Source organism: Panthera pardus, unplaced genomic scaffold, assembly GCF_024362965.1.
Source record: "Panthera pardus isolate Hobbes unplaced genomic scaffold, ASM2436296v1 HiC_scaffold_19, whole genome shotgun sequence".
NCBI lineage: Eukaryota > Metazoa > Chordata > Mammalia > Carnivora > Felidae > Panthera > Panthera pardus.
This window is the reverse complement of record NW_026526754.1, coordinates 22,238,091-22,257,584: the sequence shown is the minus strand read 5'-3', so window position 1 is coordinate 22,257,584 and position 19,494 is coordinate 22,238,091. Positions and strand designations below refer to the sequence as shown.

The window sequence follows — 19,494 nt, the reverse complement described above, 5'->3', positions numbered from 1 at the left end:
TTCTCTGCCTGTCCCCATACCTCTCATGGCAGTGTGGCTCAAGAAACAAAACCAGGCATACGGTGGCCGCTTAGGGGAGGCAACTCAGGGTCGGAGCTTGGCCACGGTCAAGTTCAGAGTCTGAGCGCCAGGTTACATCTTGGTCTTTGGCGCTGTTCGTAAACACTGAGCTGGTAAGCACCCCCCCCCCCCGACCAGTCCTGCTTATGCAATGACAAGTGTCCCACGCGTCTGCACAGACAGGAGAACAGGACCGGTGAACCTGCCAGACAGTGTAGCACATTTCTAATTGAAACACCGGCAATGCTTTGAGCGGGGTGGGAAACTCCCAGCAGGCTGAGCGTTTGTTCCTAAAACCTGACGCCCCCGCCCGCCTCCGGCCCCCGCTCACCCTCGTCCAGATTGCCGATCACCGCCTGCTTCTTCAGGAAGTCGCTGCACAGCTTCTGGTTCAGTCCGAACGCCAGCATGTTGTGAGTGAACGTGCTGGGGGGAAACACCCGTGAGCTAGCACCCTTTCTGTTCCCCGGGGAGGAGGGGGAGCCGGGGCCCGACACGCAGCCCCCCTGAAGGTGCTAGAAGCGGGACTCAGCGGTGGCGTCCCCGGCCAGCCGACACCCTCACCACGAGACTGGGGTTAGGACGCGCGTTCACTAGGAACCGGAATCCAGCCTCGATGTCACTCGTCGTGTGCTTTCGAGCCATTTGAGGACACGCAGCTACGACGACGTGGTGTCACGGAGGCGTGACGCCGTCGGGGACGGCACCCCCTCTGCCAAGCGTCTCCTCTGGGGGCCCCTTGTCACCGCAGCTGGGCACCACGAGGACGGGTCTTCCCGCAGGAGAGAAGCCCAGCTCGGCCCCGCCCGCCCCCACTCAAGTCAGGGTCCCCCCGGGGTCCCGGGTGGGGTGGCCGTCCCGGGCCCTCACCCCAGCTGCCCGAAGGTGATGTTCTCGTTGAAGCGCAGGCTGTCGTTTCTCTCCTCCTGGGTCATGTGGCACCACTTCTCCCTGAAAGCACAGGTGACAGGAGAGGGTCTCAGGACCCCGTCGCATCCCCAGCCGCTCGCCCCCTGCCCTGGTCTACAGGTGCTGCCGGTGCCCCAGCGCGGCCTCCCTGACGCGGACAGGGAGCCCCGTCCCCAAAGAGCCGCTTGCTCTGCGTTCGCGCAACACCTGCCCGGGTTCTCACACGCTGCCTGGGGAGCCCAAACACACACTTAATCGCCTCGTCCTTCCCGGGACGAGGAGACCCCAAAGCTCACACGCTTCCTACTGACCCAGAGGTGACGTGCGCTTCGTGCTCGCCCAGAACGTTCTCTAGGAGACGAGAACACCACCCTCCGTACCCTTCTCCGTGGTTCAAGGATGGGAGGTCCCGGGCCCATCCGACAGGCAGAGAGATGGGCAGAGGGGACAGGGCCCTACCGGCGCCCCGGGGGAGCGGGCGTACAGAACCCACCGGGGAGGCTCGCAGGCTGGCGCCACGTCTCCAGGCCTCCCTGGCTCTTCGGTGGGGTCCGCACAGCCTCTCGTGGCCAGGAGGCCCGGGGAGCAGGGGAGGCTGGACGCGCCGAAGGCCACGCTGCCCTGTTAGGCGGGATCTTGGCTCTGCTGCCTTTCCCCGCCCTGGCTTCCGCGTGGCCAAGGTTTAGGCTCCGTGCCCCTCCCCAGAGCACACAGATAAGAGCCCGGTCTGTTGGGGGCCCCCGCACACCGTCCCCCACGACCACCGTGAAGAGGCGCTAGGCCTCCGGCACCAAGTGAGAGAGTAACGCGGTGTGCGTGTGGCTGTGCACGTGGAGGCCTGAGGACAGAACCGCCCGTCCCGTGTGGGGGCACAGACACCAGCCCGCATAGCGTCTGGGGCGGGGAGGGGGTTCTCTGGGCGGCATTAATCCTGTGTCGCGACTGAGAGCCGTCTCCAGCAGCTCTCTGCAGTGTGCCGTCTCCCCCTCCCCTGGCGGGGCGCCCCTGTCTCCAGGGGACCGGGGTCCGTCCAGCCCCGGCACGGACCGCTCCGTGCCCGGCCCCTCGGGCTGCCGGCAGGGGCAGATGCGTCTGTGGAGGAGACGCGCGTTTAAGCCCATTTCCCCTTAAAACTTAAGCTCTGGGTGATGAGTCTGACTCGACCAAGGTTAGGAGAGAGAAAGAAGCCGAGGGAGAGAAGAGGCGGAGTGAGGGAGTGAGGGGTGGGGGCAATGGAGAAGCCAAAGGAAGAGCAAAAGAACCAAGAACATCGAATCTTCGCTGCTGCCCACCCGCCGGGCCCAGGGCCACTCCTGCCGCTGCGGCTCAGTGGGAGGCCACAGGGCATCAGGGGCACGAGAGCCGTGAGGGGCGGGGTCACTCCCCGTCTCCTCGTGCCGATGACAAGATGCCCATGAAGAAACCCAGAATATGCTTCCAGGCATGATGCTCATCCCATCCCGTTCTCCTTCCCACCCTTTCCCTCCAGTGGTTACCCTTAGGATTGTCCAGGCCCATAAATCCCCATTCCACCATCGGGCCTGCCGTGTACAGTTGCACAGGCTGTGCAGTGCACAACCCCACACCATACAGGAATGACTCAGGGGCTCTGACCCACCTGACCTGGATGCAAAGGTGATTCTTTTTGCCATGGCTAGGGCTAGAAGTGGGACATTTAATCTGACCTCTGAAAAAAGAGGTGGGAGGTCATTAGCAAGCCACTCATCAGGTGACGCCCGCAATCGAACCAATTCCTTACAACGGAGTTCAACACCCAGTGCTGGTCGAGGTCTCACAGCACACGGAGGGCAGAGCGTGTGTCTAAACTGCCACAGTGGGAATGTGGAGGTGAGCAACAGATACCTTTGGAAAAGGAGGCTTTTCCGCCTCGGAGTATCATCAGCCGAGTTTACCAGAAAGCAGATGGAATGCTGGCCTCCCACCCCGATCTCGAAGGAACACTCGCCCTTCGACTCGCCCTTCGTCCGGGCGAGGCCCGGGGCATGTGTGTGCGGTGGGGGCGGGGGACAGGTCCTAGATGCGTGGGGTCCGACCACGTCTGCTCTGGGTGAGAGGGCCCAGGGGGCCCGGAGGCCGGCATCCCCTTGTGGGCTCCAGGCCGACCAGTCTGGAGGTGGCCGGGATGTTCCAGCCCTGCTGGGCCTCAGGCGCGGTCCTAAGAAGCCTTGCCCTCGGGAGGCCGTGGCTAGTCACGCCCCCGCCCACAGAGACTGTGGGAATGGGGCGGCTTTGTCCTAACGGGGGCATCCCAAGCCCAATTGCCTCTTTTGTAGCCATCATAAGGCTGCCCAAGAAACAAGATTTCTCATAAAACAATAAGCACTAAAAATACATCACCGATTAAAGGAAGCACACTTTGGGAAGTTTCCAGCAAAGAAACAATCATTGTATCAGAAACCATATTTTGAAGAGGCAGGCCTTTCACTCTGAAAATATATTACAAAACATCTCTGACAAATACGAAGGTCAAACGATTAAAGTCAGACCCCACCGTGGCTCGAAGGAAGCAGCCCCGTTCTAGGCCCTTCTCTTCAGGGACCCCCCCCCTCACACACACACACACACACAGACTCCATGCCGCACGGTGGCCGGGAAGGAGGGGGCGGCTGTCCTCCCTCCCTGTGGCCCCTGCACACCTCGGCGCCTGGCCGCGGAGAGGCAGGTGCTCCGCACCCGTCCATGGCTTTGAGCCGGGACCAGGTTCCCCGGCGTGAAGTCAAGGCGGGGGGCTCGAGGGCGGCTTAGGAGGGGCCGGAGTGGCCAGGGCAAGGCTGGAGGCGCACAGAATCGGACTTGGCGGCTCACTGTCTGAACCGACCCTGGGCCTTCTGGGGTCTCGAGTGCCCTATCTGTTTCCTCTTCCTGGTGCTCTGTCCTCTGCGACCTCCCACCCGTCGCCGGCCTGTCCCAGGGCCGGGCGTGCCCCCAAGTCTGGGCTCCGCCCCCCGCGGCAGCTAGCGGGCAGCTCCCGCCCTGAGGCGGCCCTGGCGGGGACCCCGGCCCTGTAACATGAACAAAGTCACGTGGACACACACCTCTTCTTCTCCTCCTCTCCAGCATCCCCTCTGGAGCGGCAGCAGAAACAGGTAAACAGAGGAACATGTCAAAGTCATGCAAGATATGTGGATGGAAAAAAGAGAACAGCGAAAGGGGAGCGTTATTACAGGCAGAAACAGAGAGACGCAGAGAGACGGGGTACTCGAGACTGTTCGTCCGCTGGGGGCCCGACAGCTACACAAGCGGCAAGAGGAGACCCCGTCCGCCTACAAGCATCTAAGCATTTCCTGCAGCCTGGCTTCCTGGCAGAGCGTGGAATTCTCTCTCTAGAATCTCCCGGATGGTTCCAGCATCTCCCCGCTCGGCGTGCTCCCTCCGCCTCCCTCGGGAAAGGCAGCCGCAGCACGCCGCAGGCCACCCCGCCCCGTCAAGGTGAGCTGCCCCCCAAAAAGAAAGGCTGCACTTGGGATCCCCCCAGTGCTAGCGGACCGGTCTTAAACGGCACGCACGTGCTCCCTCCTGCCAGGGAGAGTGACTGGGGGTGGCGGGGGTCTCCCCCCGGTTAGAGAGGTTCAGGGGCTTCAGGGTCCCATGACTGGGGAGGGGGCCAATACGGGGACGCGGGACCGGGAGGGCTCTGCCGCACTTTCCTGCCCAGCCGCCATACACAGTGGGCAATGTTGGCTCGCTGTGGCCAGAGAGGCAGTGGCCTCCAGCCTCGGTGCCTCCGTGGAATGGTTTACAAAAGGGGTCTCCTGACGTGGCAAGACCACCCTCGGGGATGCTGGGGAGGTCTGTTCAGGCTGCAGACCAGAGGTGCAAAGCTGAATGTAGCAGCCGTGTCTCCAGACATCAGCTCTCTGAGCAGAGTCCGCGGCGGGGGCGGCCGGCCCTGCGCCCCACAGTCCCGTGGCCGCGGTTCGTGCTCAGGATTCTGATTTCTTACAGCGACAGGCAGAGTGGAGCCTGGGGGGGTCCCGATGGTTTCATTCTGGGGGAGGAGGCGGTTTTTAGGAGGGTCAGGGCAAGTCATGCCAGAGCCCAGGGCAGAAAGCGCTCATGCAAGCTGTGGACCCCCACCCACGAAGCTGTGCGTGCCCAGGACCCTGCGGGCAGCTCGCAGGGCACCGGGGTCAGAAGGAGCTGAATGGGAGACAGACGCCGCGGACCCAGCCATCCTGCTTTCCTCTTCAGAAACCGGAAAATAAAGCCACTCCCTGGTCTTCTCCCCCAAGGCGAAGCGAGCCCAGGCGTTGCCCTACCTGGTGGTGGGAGACCGTTTTCTCCTCTCACAGTGCACAGCGTCAAAGAAAGCCGCGTTCCAGAACCTCAGCGTGTGCCTGCGAGACAGAGGTGTGCGTAAGTCCTCTCCGGGGAGGGCCGGGAGGCGGGTCCCAGCACACGGGAGGGGTAAGGACGCAGTGTCCCACATCTGTAGGAGTTTCTGATGAGTCTCAGACGCGGAGCAGAGAAGGAAAACAACGAGCATCCGCCTTTGTCCCAAACCGAGGTGGCGCTCCTGGCTTCCGGCCAAGGGTCACGACAGCACCTGCACCCCTCTCCCAGGACAAAGGCGCAACGCGGGCGGTGTGTGGGCGGGACGGCGGCCGGGCGGGTGAACCCTGCATCCGTCGGGCCAGAGCCGAAGCTACCGCCCGCGGGGCACGGACGAAATCCGTCTTCCGCTTGTCCACCCGCGCTGGGCCTCCCAGCGGAAGCGGGGCATTTGGGGGCACCTGCTGCCTTAGGTCAGGGTCTAGTAACATAAATGGGAACCCGGCACCGACAGGCCACGTGTAGAGAACAGACACGTTCCCAGGGACACACAAGTCAGAAACGTTCTCCTTAAAGAACTACGCGGAGGGCGTGTGGGCCAAATCCGGCCACTGCCCCTGTTGGTGTCAAACAGGTTCTACCGGAACACAGCCGTGCCCGGGCACATTGTCCGTGGCGGCTTTTGCACGGCAACAGCGGAGTTGAGTACTTGCCCGCAAAGCCTGAAATTTTTGTCGCTTGGCCCCTTCTAGAACGGGGTGCCAAGCCCGCTGCAGGTGATAAGGCAGCAGCCGAGTCGCAGCCCAGAAGGCCCGCAACAGAGCCCCAGACAGGTGTGACGTGGCCGGTGGCTTCTCCCTGCTTCCGCGGAACCTGGCCACGCTCCTGCGCCAAGTTCTCCCGGGGCCACAAGGCTGTCTTCGAGGGAGGGGCGCGTGGGACGCCCTGTGGGCTCTAGGTGCTGCCTCTCTGCCCGCTTGTGAGTGAACACAACCCAGGGATGGGGAGGCTCCGGAGGGACTACAGCAGCACGAGAGGTCGAACAGAGCAAGACAGAGGGCAAGGTTTCCCCTGATCCCCGGTCTCTTGTTGTAATGACGACTTTCGTCTCTGTACGTACGGAGGAAATAGCTTTACTGGGATAGAATTCACATACCATGAACTCAGTCTTTTAAAGCAGACAGTTTCACAGTTTCTAGTATATTTGGAGTTGTGCCACCATGACCACTATCTACTTCCAGAACACTCCTCATCCCCCGTCCGGCACCCCCGTACCCATTAGCAGTCTCTCCCCTCCCCCTACTCACCTACACTGCCTCCGGGGACGTGCCTCACCTGAACTGTCTCCTATGAACGGCATCAAACACCAGCTGGTCTCTTCCATCTGGCTTTTTCACCGGGCTAACTATTTTCCAGGTTCCCCCACGCTGTCACCTGTCAGTGACTCTTTAGGTGGCTGAATACCGCGTGTCACGTTTCGCGTGTCCACGCGTGGACATTTGGGCGCCCTCCACCCTTCGGCCATCACGCGCCCATGTGCGTAAGGTTTGCCTTGAGGACCCGTCTTGGCTTGTTCTGAGCACACCGTCGTTCACAGGGTAACTCGACGCGTAACACTTCGGGGAACTGCCAGGCCGTTCTACACGGCGGGCGGCCCGGTTTACATTCCCACCGGTGCCGGAGGAGGGTTCTGATCTCCCCGTGGCCTCACGGACACCTGCCGCCGCTCGCCTTTTTGATTGTGGCCCCCCTGGCGGGCAGTGACCGCGGTTGCTGGGGGAGACAACGGTGCCGGGGCTGCGGCCTTACCAGATGGGCTGCTGCTTCAGGTGCGTGTACAGGTAGATCTTTTCCCCCTTCCTCTCTTCCTCCGGGCTGCACACGGTCACTGCGGGGCGGGGGGCCGGGGTGAGAAAGACCGACCGTGGCTCTGGCTGCAGCCACGCCTTGGCGAGCCCCTCGGGGACCCTCCCGGACAAGGAGTTTGGTTCCTGAGTCCTCTCCCCAGAGAAGTTTTCCCCAGAAGTCCAACACGAAATGACCGACCGGGTGGAGAGAAGTCAGGGGTCACGCACGGCATCATATGCTGCCGGGGTGGTGGGGGGAAGGGGCCCAGATATTCAGGGGCCACTCGGTGGGGCTGCTAATGCCCAGTGGCCGGGTCACAGGACCAGGGGCGCTGTGGTAGCCACACCCGGGCCCCCGCCGGGAGCACTCACCGGTCTTCTGTGGCTTCTCCTTGGGCTTGCTCTCCTCCTCCCTGGGGGAGAGACACCACAGCGGTGACAAAGTGACCCCCTGCACATTTTCTCAGCTCTATCCGGGCTGCTGAGCCCGGATTATGTCTTGCAAGCGATGGGTACATTTACTGCGACTGTCTCTGAAAAAGTGTCATTAAAGCAACGCTACATTTACCAATTGCCAATCTTCCAGAATTGAGATGTGGCATTTAGGCTACCTTGCCCCATTTTCTCTGAATCCAAAGCTGCCTGCACCAGACGAGGAACGGAGCCAAGTCATGGTGGAAACCCGCCGTCGGAGGTGACAGTGGGGACTGCAGGGGGTGGACGGGCACCGGGAACCCGGGCACTCTCTTGCTGACGTGTCCCCTTTCCTGGGAGGTCTTCACTTCAACACCCCGATCTCAAGTGCCCCGACCCAGAAGGCTCCCAAGCTCCTGTGGGAGAACAGCTGTCCCGGGGGACAGTGGTCTCTCCACCGCCCACTGACCCTCACCAGAGGGCTTGTGATCCCGCTCCTGCCCGCAGGCAGTTTCCACACGCTCCCCATCAGTCCCCTAGGGGACACCCCTGCCCAGCAGCCAACCCAATGGCATTTGCAAAGCACAGAAAACTCGGGGTGAGGACTCAAACGGGGCCGGCCGCCACGCTTCCTGGGAGCGGCTGGCAGGCGCCCAAGGTAACCAGACTCCCCCCCTGCCAGGCCAGGGCCTCCCAGCCACCGCCACTGGCGGGCTGAACGCGGCCTCTGCCGTGGGTCCCAGAGGGACGCACACCCGGCGACACCTACTCTTGTTTCCTGACCAGGGGTCCCTTCAGCTTGGTCTCCAGCCCCCCGAAGAAGCCCTTGACGTTCTCCGTCTTGGCCGACGTGTTCTTCAGCAGCCGCTCGGCGATGTCCTTCTTCTCTGCCAGCCAGCTGTTGGCGGACTTGAGGTAGGAGTCGATGCTCCCCGCGGGTTTCTCCTTGGACTCGGGGGGCAGCAGCTGTGGCTTGCCTGGAGCGGGGGAGAGGCGGGAGGGGACAGGAATGGAACCACACTGCGTGGCAGGAGCCGTTCTGTGGCGGCGGCCGCGACACGCAAAGGCCCCCAGATGCCCGGGAAGACGGAGGGTGACGCCTACTGTGTACGAGAGGGCAGCCAGGCACACAGGGGCTAAAAGAAACAGGTGAGGAGCCAGCCCCGAAGAAGCTGGAGGGCCTGAACCAGGAGTGTGGCTTCCCGGGAGACGACGGTAAATAGGCCAAGGCCCCCTGCAGCAAAGGGTCTCCTGCAGGACAAGGCGCCCCCTACAGGCAGAGGGTCTACCCGAGGTCAAGGCGCCCCCTACAGGTCAATAGGTCTCCTGCAGGTCAAGGCATCCCCTACAGGCAAAGGGTCTAGTCGAGGTCAAGGCGCCCCCTACAGGCCAAAGGGTCTCCTCTGAGTCAAGCTGCCCCCTTCAGGTCAAGGCACGCCTATAGATCAAGACCCTACCTCAGTCAAAGATACCCACTTTGGGGCAAAGTGCCCCCTCGGGCTAAGGTGCCGAGTGTCCCCTACTAACGTAAGCTGCTCTGTGCGCAGATGTGACTCAGACGAGCCGCGTCTGCTGTTCTTTGAGAAGGAGGAGCCACGGTTTGGACCAGGGGGTCCCATGGATGGAGGGCCCGCCCAGTGCTGGCCTGGCCTCGAGCTGAGGCCGCCTGACCAGCTATCGCCAGCAGAAGCGAGGCATGGCGAGGACGGGCAGCTGGGAGCGGAGAGAGGGCGAAGCCACGCTGCAGAGGACGTGGGGTTACAGCACGAGAGCAGACCCGTGTGTCCTGGGGGGGGGGGGGGGGGAAAGGGAGGCCAGGCTTAGCGCTGCCCTGACCCGGCTCTAGTCCACACACAGGCCCCAAGTGGCCTTCTGCCTACGGCGGCCTGAACGAGTCCCTCTGTCATGCCCAAGGAACTTCACGCAGGGAGCCTCGAGCTCCAATTACCAGAAAGTTCCAGCGCAATGAGCCAGAAGAGCTGTGAGATCTCGGGATGAAGAAGAACCCACACTCTTCGTGAGGGCCTCTCCAGCCCACACCCAGGGACGCTTTCCTCCCTAAGACCCTGGCCCGCTCCCCTCATCTCTCTTCAACAGCCATCCACCTCACATTTTGCTAAAACATGAAACTGATGTCCTCACATCCCGCTATTCCCGAGTCTACCATGAAATGTCCCGCCAAACGAACCTGTTCTCTCTCCTCCTAGCTGCTGGGTGGTCTCCTCCCTACCATGGATAGTCAACCTCATGACCCACGACACAGACCGCGTCTTCTCCCGTTTTAGGAATCTCACTCATCAGGTGCTTTTGTTTTCTGGAAGCCTCACGCCTTTGCCTTTAATCGGGAGAAAACCCTCACTTGCTGTCACGTTACAGGTTGACAAGTCTGGGGTTTCCACGTTTGTCCCCACGGCCGTCGCGTCCCTGGGCCTTACCGATGTGGTAGTAGGTGAAGCACATGGTCATGAGGTTCTTGGCAGGCCCGAAGTCGTCCATCTGGTGGCACCTGATACGGGAAACGAGGCTGACTGAGTAAAAAATTGTTGTGCCTCTCCCTCAGCCTGGCCTCCCTCCCTTCGAGGCAGAACAGGAAAGGCTCAGGACGCTTAATCCTACACACAAGAGCAGCGCCAGGACTGGAAGTCGGGCCTCGGGTCTCAGGCCAAAACCACTGGCCCCAGGCCACGCGGCCCTCCAGCCCCTAGTTCTCAGCAATCAGCAGTGAGTTAGAGGGCCCATGCTGTCAGTGGTTTTCAGTTATATCAGAACTGAAGTTACAGAAACTGAAGTTTCTGAGTTACGTCGGAATCACCGCGAGGGCAGTTAAGATGTGGACTCCTGGGCCCACCCCCAGAGTCTGGTTGTGTGGGTCTGGGGCAGTTGGCCTAAGAACTTGCATTTCTAACACACTGCCTTGTGAAGCTGATGTTCTGATGCTCCTGGGCCCCGGGACAGCACTTTGAGAACCACTGGGAATATGAATACCTCCCTGCCCTACGTCACTTGCTGAAAAATCTAATTAGTATACACAAGAACCTTTCTATACTCAAAAATGTTCTCCAGATGTAAAGGATTATCATTATTGTATTGTTCTTACTATGTTAAGATGTATGAGCTACACAGAGGTCCGGTCAACTCAGCAAGCGAAAAGGGGGGGGGGGTGGGAAATCTTCAAACAGGGGCCCCGTCTGCCGCTAGGAATGTGCACTGCGACAGCTGCAGATGTGAAGTGACGTCTACCAGCACGTGAGCCAGGGCAGATGAGGGAGAGGAACAATCTACCACCCACGGGGCATGAGTCGGAGAAACGCTGGAACGTTCAGATATCGGAACATCACAGAGCCGTCACAAATGCAGAAGTGCATGTGGGTGCAGTGCCTTTCCTGGAAAGACACAGAATCTCTGGGGTGCACACCATCCACAGGAGTCATTGTCAGGGAGAAGACCGCAGGAGCCAGGGCAGGGCTGTATAAAGGGGATCCCCTCTCCATTTTAGGCGCTGTGCCTCCCTATCCTGTGCTTCTGCACTTTTCTTTCCCGTTTAGTTCCTAACCTTGGATGAGTATTATTTAAAAAAAGAAAAAAAAAAGTCGATGGACTTTATCTAGACAGTAGGGTCAGGGCCAGTTAGCTTTCAATATAAAAAGAATACAAAACTTAACTAAACTGCCAATAAAATCATAAAAGACTATAAATAAAAGTAAAAACGAAAGGCACTCATAAGCTAGAAATTTTTTAAAAAACTCATAAGCTTTAAAAATTAGTAAATATTTAAAACATATTACAAGGTTTCTTTCTTTTCTCCCAACCACACACAAAAATATATACACTCACAAAGCAATGGGGGAAGATTCTGTGTTTCGGTCCGGTTGGAATTTGAAGGGAATTTCCTCCCCCCGCACCCCAATTTTATTTCAGGGAAAAATTCAAAGGAAGTGGAGAATGAAATACTTCTGTTGCCAAGCGGAACAGGTGCCGTCTCTGTAAAATATGGATTCGTGAGAATTCCTATCGATGTGACTGGAGGCTGAGTGGTCTCAGTGCCGGGGAGCCTGTTGTGCACAAGACAGCTGGGCCTGCTTGGAAACTGCACCTCCCCCCCACCCCCCAGCTCCGAGACCCAGAAGCCCCCCACGGGAGCCTGTCTTCAACTTGGGACATTCTGAGCGAGCGCCGGAAACATGGGGATCCTCCTTTTTAAGGTCTTTCCCCTCCAGTCCGTGCCCCACGTTCGTGGGGGAACAGAGAGAGGTGAGGGGACCTCCAGACACAGGGGGGCTAAGGGTCACAACAGCAGCTACCTTTCTGCGGGGAGGAGGGAGTTTTCAAGCCTGGAAGGACAATGGGGACATGGGGACAAGCCACGGGGCTGCTTTGAGGCCATGATGACGGAAGGAGGGTAAGCGGGGGCACAAATGACTGTCAGATCGGGGCTTCCCCCCACCCTGGCCTTTCCCACCCACGGTGCCTTGCCTCCCCTCCCCCGCATCGGTAAAGCTGCTGTCCCACGTCTCCGAGGCAGAGCCACATCCCCTCCATTTCATACTGGGGGGAAGGGGGGGGGGGGCTGTCGCCTGCTCTGACGCAGGTCCAGGATGGATGACGTGGGTCTGGCAGCCCTAGAGCCCCGCGGCCTGAGGGGGAGAGAGCCGTGACTCACTCACGTGGCCTGCCTCCCCCACGCACACCCCCTACGGGGACTGCTGTGCTGTCTGTGATAAAAGGCTCCAGCGGGGCCTAATTAGCACGCAGGGCAGGCTGCACTCATCGGGTCCCATCCGATCATTAGGCGGGCGGTTGTCTATCTAGTTCGAAGCGCTTCACGGCAGGAAATCAACAAAACGCCAGCGCCCTGGGCAGGAGGGCAGGGTCAAGGGCGTGTTATCCCAGCCCGTCCCGAGGGCCCTGGCGGAGGGATCCGCTCAGGCCCAGGTGCAGTGCCCTAACCTCTCCTGCGGGGGGCCTCGGGGGAGGACCCAAACTCCCTCCCGCGAGAGGCCGCACGGCCTTGCCTCTGGGTGGATGCCGGGATTTCGAGCAGGTGCTGTAAGGCCCGGGTTAGGACGGGGCAGGACGGGGGTCGGGGGGAGACACGCTCGTAGGACAAAGGCTGTGAGCAGCAGCACGACTTACTCGAACAGGACGACGGCGAAAGACTGCACCAGGCGGTAGAAGGTCGCCTCCGAGACGCACTTGGTATTGCAGCGCTGTCCGGGAACAGGGCAGACGCGTCACGGGGCGCGCAGGTGGCACAGGGCTTACCACGCCGGGCACCGCTAGACACAGCGGGGCCCGCGAGCCCCCGGCGGTAGCAGCCCCGCCTGCGCTTCGGAAACCGGGACCCCGAGCAGAGCGCGGGCCCGGACACACGACCGTCGCTCGGCAAAGCCCAAGCCGACGTCTTCCCGCGTCTCCTCGGAAGTGTTGGGTCCAGGGATGCGACACACCCGCCCACACAACACAGAACAGTTTGGAGGGACTAAACCCCCCAAACGGCAACACGCGCGATTTCTGGGTTGTAGATTTGTGGGTCGCTTCTCTATTTTTGCTGATCTGCATCTTCTAATTTTTCTTGGAGCCAATAAATTGTGATAAAGACACCTTAAAAGCCGGGGCGCCTGGGCGGCCCCATCGGTGAAGCCTCCGACTTGGGCTCAGGTCATGATCTCATGGTTTGTGGGTTCGAGCCCCGCATCGGGCTCTGCGCTGACGGCTCGGAGCCCGGAGCCTGCTGCGGATTCTGGGTCTCCCTCTCTCTCTGCCCCTCCCCTGCTCACGCTCTCTCTCTCCTTCAAAAATAAACATAAAAAAAAAAAAAATTAAAGTAAAAAATACTTTAAAAGCTAAGAGTTTAAGCTACTTTACAGAAAAAAAAGGACCTAGCAGGTATTTAAAAAAAAAAAAAAATTCTTTTCTGAATTCACATGGCTGTCACCGCCTTGATGATCTTTGTGAAAACTGAATATTGTGGGTTATGGAATACAACTATGCATGGACACAGTCCACAAGCTTGCCCTTAAAAAACTTGTCCCAGGCACCTGGGTGGCTCAGTCGGTTCAGCGTCCGACTTGATCTTGGCGCAGGTCATGATCTCATGGTCGTGAGATCGAGCCCCACGTCAGGCTCCGCACTGACTGTGGTGCCTGCCCGAGATTCTTTCTCTGTCCCGCTGCCCATCTCCCCCACTCACTTGCTCTCTCCCTCTAAAATAAAATAAATTGTAAGCAAAACACAACAAAACTAACTTGTCTGTCATTTCACGCAGTTAAAAGCCCAGTTTGCTCACGTTTCTTTCTAGCGGGGGGCATCTACACGAGCTACTTTTCCCACTTCCTGCCATTCTAACTAGGCCTTTTCAGAACATCTTTGGGTAAGTTTTACTTGTTTTCCTGCTGGGTCATTTCCCTGGACTCCTTCCTCCAAAGTGGGTGAGGCAGACGTGGCCCCAGTGTCCCAGATCACCAGCACCTGCCGTCACCACCCCTCACCTGGGCGCTCACGTATCGAGCAAACCACTCCCGGCCTTTTCCGTTCTCACTGCTACAGTACTCCCCAAACTTGGCTTTCTCCTCCTGGTCCAAGTCCTCCCTGAAAGGAACAGAGGAGAAGAAAGCAACCTTCAGTCCTCCGGAACAAACACGGCCACAGCAGGGGACAGGGGGGAGGAGGAACGAGTAAGTACTGCCCTGCCCCCCCCACACCCCCTCCCCGGCCCCGGCTCACCCCACCCTCAGGCGGCCCCCACGAGGAAATGGGGTCGTTTCTATTTCAAAGACAGGAGACTGGCTCAGGGGACCAGACACAGCAGGCGAGTGGCAAACGGGAGCTCCATCCAGACGTCCCGGCTCCAAAGCCCGTGTCCCATCCCCTCGGTCCTGCCTCCCGTGACATGGGAGCACCGGCCGGGGTCACACGACCCTCTGAGGGCCTGGTTCTCTAGCTCAGCCGCCTTCCCGCTCATTGGTGAAGTCAGCACAGAGCCACAGCACATTCCAGAACAGCTAACTTGCTCAGCCCCAGCAGCACACGCTGGGTTGATGCGGGGGGGTGGGCACGGTCAGTTACCATGAGGACCCAGCCTGCTCCCCTCTCTGACGATCCTGGCTCTGTGTGTGAGGGAGACTGGGGGACCCTGGAGGGGGTGGGGGAACAGAACGCTCCCCCGACCTCAAACCACTTCTGATCACTCTTCGTGGAAAGCCGATACGCTACCCCACATGCAGAGGCAAAACAAAGAAGCGGCAGAAGGCTGAGGCTCAATCAGCTCGTGCGATTTTTCATTTATTTAAGGTTTTGTGGGAAACGTCTTGGTCTCACTTATCCCAAAATACCAACACCGGATGAAACAGGAGAAGGTGCCAGCCGGTTTGCAGCGATTTCTGGAATGCTCTCGAAGACGCGTCCAGCTCAGCTGTCCTTGCTCCGTACTGCTGACGGGCTGTGGCAAATATAGATCGGCCTTCCCGACAGATTAGCAGGCTTCTGGGCTTTCTCCCCTTTCATTAACTGGGTGTGCTCAGAGGAAGCTGACTCATTCCAGTGTTAGTCAAACAGAATTAGGAGGGAGCCAGATCTGCTCTCCCAGGATGCGTTCAAAATCAAACACGAATGCATGTTGGGAGAGTCCGATATTCGGATTTCACTGAGCTCTTCCCTTTTCTCTTTTTCCTTTTCTTCATGTTTTATTATTATGTATTTCAGAATTTTAAAAATATTTATTTATTTTTGAGAGAGAGGCAGAGCACGAGCGGGGGAGGGGCAGAGAGAGCCGGAGACAGAATCCGAAGCAGGCTCCAGGCTCTGAGCTGCCAGTGGAGAGCCTGACGCCGGGCTCGAACCCACGAACTGTGAGATCATGACCTGAGCCGAAGTCGGACGCTGAACCCACTGAGCCACCGGGGGCCCCTGGTCTTCCCTCTTCTAACTGCAAAGAAAACGGAGATACACCTGGCAAAGGCAGGTGTCAACCTTGCCAGATTACAAACAAGGGACCCAAATCGCGGTAGGAAATAATGCCTCTCTGCACTGTGTCAACAGGCAGAAGTTCCTACTGTGTTAATAAAACTGGAAACTTATCCTGTGGGGTCCTCAGCTCCTCTCACCGAAGGGCGTGTACAGAGAGTGCAGAGGTTTGGTTAGAACGCAGATTCAGACTCAGTGGGCCTGGCGGGGGCCCGAGACCCGCACTTGCCCCAAGCTCCCGGGACGCTGACGCTGCGGGTCCACAGACCACAGACGGGTGGCAAGGCCGCCAGGGACTAGCGGGCGGCCGGGACGCAAGGCAACGGCTGACGTCGGAAGCCCAGGGCTTTGGGTTTGCGCCCCACCCCCACGTGGAGATATGGACAAGCGGGGGCCCACCCACAGACACCCCCTCCTCCGCCTGATCCTAACCCCCCCTCTGCTCTGTGTGTTCCCTTGCCAGGGCGCCTATTTACACCCCAAAAAACTGCGAAGGAAAGGCAAGAGAGAGGAGCAAGCGGGGCGCCTGGGGGGCTCGGTCGGTTGGGCGTGCGACTTCGGCTGGGCTCATCATCTCGCAGTTTGTGAGTTCGAGCCCCGCGTCGGGCTCTGTGCGGACAGCATGGAGCCTGCTTGGGATTCTCTCTCCCTCTCTGTCCCCTCCCGCACGCGGGCTCTCTTTCTCTTTCAAAATAAATAAATTAAAACAAAAAAAAAGAAAGAGGACCGAGGAAGGGCCCCCACCCTGGCAGCTGCTGAAGGCCCCGCTGCCCACGAACACGAAGAGGAGTCTGGGAAACGGAAAGTTTCCGGCCTCACCGGCAGGTGCGGGAGCGCAAGCCCCACCCCGACGGAGAGCCGCGTCCCGGGGGCTCACCCGCCAGAGAAGATCTTGTCCACGTAGCCGCGCATGAATTCCCGGAGCTCCTGGGTCTCCTCGTCCTCGGCCGACTCGGCGCTCTGGTTGGAAGAGAAGGACTCGTTGGAGGAGGAGCGGCGGTACCGGTCCCAGGACGGGTGTGGGGGCAACTCGCCCATGTCATTCTCGCTGTCCGCGGACTCCGTGGTCTCGCTCTCCGAAGCCCCGTCGCCCTGCGAGCTGTCCCCATCCTGCAGCTTCGGAGGCAATGCCTCCAGGGGCGAGGGCGCGGCTGGCTCAGTCCCGAAGTCAAGCAGCGCGCCCACGGGCACCTCCGGGGCCTCCATGGTTTGGGGGGGATTCCAGGCGGGAGGGCCGGCGGACCGCGTTCCCGGGGGCGTCAGTGCGAGCTGGAGGCCACGCACAGGAGCTGCTCGGGCGCTGCCGGCCACCAGGCGTCCTCTGGGGCGGCTCTCGCGCCCTAAGGCATCTAGAAGGGAAGGCACATCAGCGTTACCGCTGCGCCCGCGTAAGGGGAACGCAGCTCGGAGACTCCAGACTCCGCCGAATCAGCGAGGCCCCAAGATTCCCTGGATAGGGAACAGGCTCCAGACCTCCAGAATTCGGGACGTCTCTACATGGACATCATTTCGCCACCGTCTACTTTGCTGTCACAACACGCCTGGCACGTGGTAGGCACTCGGTAACTCTGTCGAATAAACGCACGAATACACACCAACGATCGGGATTCCTCCAAACTCAACAGACTTCCGAGGCACCGGGCCTGCTGGCCCTCCCCCTGCTCTGGGCCACCAGACTGATGCCACTAAACAAAAAGGCTGACCCCGGGCTAGAATCAGAACATCACCGAGGACACACGGGCCCGCTCCCTGCCGTTGGAGTCAGCGGCCATGGGAGACGTCGCCCAGCTCGGCGGGAAAAGCCGCCTCTGCTAAGCACGTGGGGCCCCTCGGCTGCCGGCCTGGCGTCTCTTCCCTCCCGGGCAACTCTCTGCGGAGTCTTCCACTCAAGACCCAGAACCTCCACAGGCTGCCACACAGACGTCCCTTCTCGCGTCCCTCGCACGCCCTCCGATGGCTTCTGAGCATCGTGTGCCGCCCGGACCCCCCTTCTCCTTCCTGCCCCCTCCCTGCACACAGCCGGCTGGGGGACGGCGTGCATCCGTGGCGCCCGTTCCTTCTGCCGCTCCCCCTTCCCGCTCCGTGCCTTCTTCCTGCCTCCCCCTGCCCGGATGCCGTCCATCGCCCGGGGCTGACACAGCCCCACCTCTCCCGAGCAGCTCACGCCACCCCTGTTCAAAACTATTCAGCGATTCCTCCGCGCCCCTCCGAATTTTATTTGCACCCATTTGCAATTCCGTTAGCGTCACGGGTAGATATTAGCATCTCTGCTTATCCCTCTGGAGTAAGAGCCCCTGGAGCACCTGTGTAGCCATCCAGCCTCCAGCACGGTCTCGACTAAGGGAGTGTTGGCCGCACGTCTGTGAATGCGTGGACACAGCTGCCCGGGAATGTGCTCAAGGGGCCGGGAGGGTCCACGATGGGACCGGAACCTTCGCACCTGAACGGGGTCTCCCGGCTGCCAGCTGGGGAGTCACCCACCGGTTCCGCGACCCTCCCTCCCGGGTGAGGAGCGGCAGACAGCTCAGCAGGAAGCGAGATCTCGCCCTCCTGCCGCGTCAGCTCCCCCAGACAAGAGCGACCTCAAGACCGGACACGTCCTCCTCCTCACCCTCGGCAGACCCCAAGCATCTAGCCGACAGGTGGCCAGCGACACGGCCGCAGTGCGTCTCCTGAGCGTAATTCAGTATCAGAACCGCCTTTGCTGCCTGTTAAGAGCGTGATGCTCACAAATCGATCACGGGCTCCTCCGAATTCCCCAGCCCAGGATATTTTTAAATGCCCTGAGTCAGGGAGACGGAACGCTGGCTCCTTGCTCTTGGAGTAACAACGACACATCTTCGGTAGAGTGCTACGAAGCTTGCGCTGGCCCAAAAAAGAGAAGCGAACATCTCCACCTAAAAGAACTTTCTGGGCCAGGAGAGCAACGTGGGGTTTTCAGGGGTTCAGGAGACAGCGCTACCACTCAGAGAGGCAGAGACTGAGGAGTGATGGTCTGGAGCTGGGGGCGGCCCGGACTCCCCTCCCACCACCTGTGCCCACGGGCTCTGCTCTCTGGGCCGGGGTCTCCCCGACTGACACACTGTGGTCTAGCTTGCATTCTTTTTTTTTTTAAGTAGGCTTCATGTCCGGCATAGAGCCCCAAATGGGGCTCAAACTCATGACCCTGAGATCAAGACCTGAGCTGAGATCAAGAGTCAAGATGCTTAACCCACGGAGCCACCCAGGTGCCCCAGTCAGGCTTGAATTGTAAGATCCTTCTGGCCACCACCTTCTCAGATTCTCCAAAGCACAGAAGACCACGCCTGTAACAACACACTGGATGGTAAAAATGGAAAAATCACACATATCAGAAATCCACCCACCCCAACCCGACCGAAAACTCTGTATTCGAGTAGATGTACAAACTATTCAAATAGGCAAGTCACGAAGGAGAAATACTATTGCTAAATGCTTAGGCAATTCTTCAGCCAGCACTAATAACCACACAGGCAGATAAGCAAATTAAAACAATTCGGTGCCATTAGGTACCAAGTTAGCAGAAACTTTAAAATGCAATCTAAACGCTGATGAGGATACGGTCAAGTTAATACCCTCAAGTAACCCTGACAATAGGGATAAATAAGGCTCTAGAAACTATCTTTATTTATGTATTTGTTTATTTATTTGTCTGTTGGTTGGTTTATGTAATCTCCGCACGCACCGTGGGGCTCAAACTCATGACCCCAAGATCAAGAGTGCTGTGTTCTTCTGACTGAGCCAGCCAGGTACGCCTGGAAAGTATTTTCTATAGCTCTTACTTTTCTATCCTCTGATCCAAGAATTCAAATGCTAGAAGTGTATCCTAAGAAAATAATTCAACTCAAAGCTAGTTACGTGGAGAAAAATGCTCCCTGTAATAACAGTATTTCTTTTTTTATTTTATGTTGATTGTTGAGAGACAGAGACAGAGAGAGACCGAGCTCGAGTAGGGGAGGGGGAGAGAAAGCGGGGGGAGACACAGAATCCG

General features: G+C 59.1%; 1 protein-coding gene across 4 annotated transcripts in view; it reads right to left on the bottom strand.

Moving 5' to 3' along the window:
- Window positions 1-19,494, bottom strand: part of KIAA0513 (KIAA0513 ortholog) — a 58,943-nt gene that overhangs the window by 2,253 nt on the left and 37,196 nt on the right. For 3 of the 4 annotated variants that reach the window (XM_019413012.2, XM_019413011.2, XM_019413013.2), the window contains exons 2-12: window positions 16,363-16,834; window positions 14,012-14,111; window positions 12,657-12,730; window positions 9,959-10,029; window positions 8,293-8,500; window positions 7,482-7,522; window positions 7,072-7,150; window positions 5,250-5,327; window positions 4,026-4,055; window positions 931-1,011; window positions 392-486 (exon numbers count right to left, since the gene is read on the bottom strand). In XM_019413012.2, the coding sequence (XP_019268557.2) occupies window positions 392-486; window positions 931-1,011; window positions 4,026-4,055; window positions 5,250-5,327; window positions 7,072-7,150; window positions 7,482-7,522; window positions 8,293-8,500; window positions 9,959-10,029; window positions 12,657-12,730; window positions 14,012-14,111; window positions 16,363-16,691 (1,186 nt within the window). In that variant the 5' untranslated portion in view covers window positions 16,692-16,834. The remainder of the gene's footprint in view (window positions 1-391; window positions 487-930; window positions 1,012-4,025; window positions 4,056-5,249; window positions 5,328-7,071; window positions 7,151-7,481; window positions 7,523-8,292; window positions 8,501-9,958; window positions 10,030-12,656; window positions 12,731-14,011; window positions 14,112-16,362; window positions 16,835-19,494) is intronic. The other variant, XM_019413014.2, reaches the window with a different exon arrangement.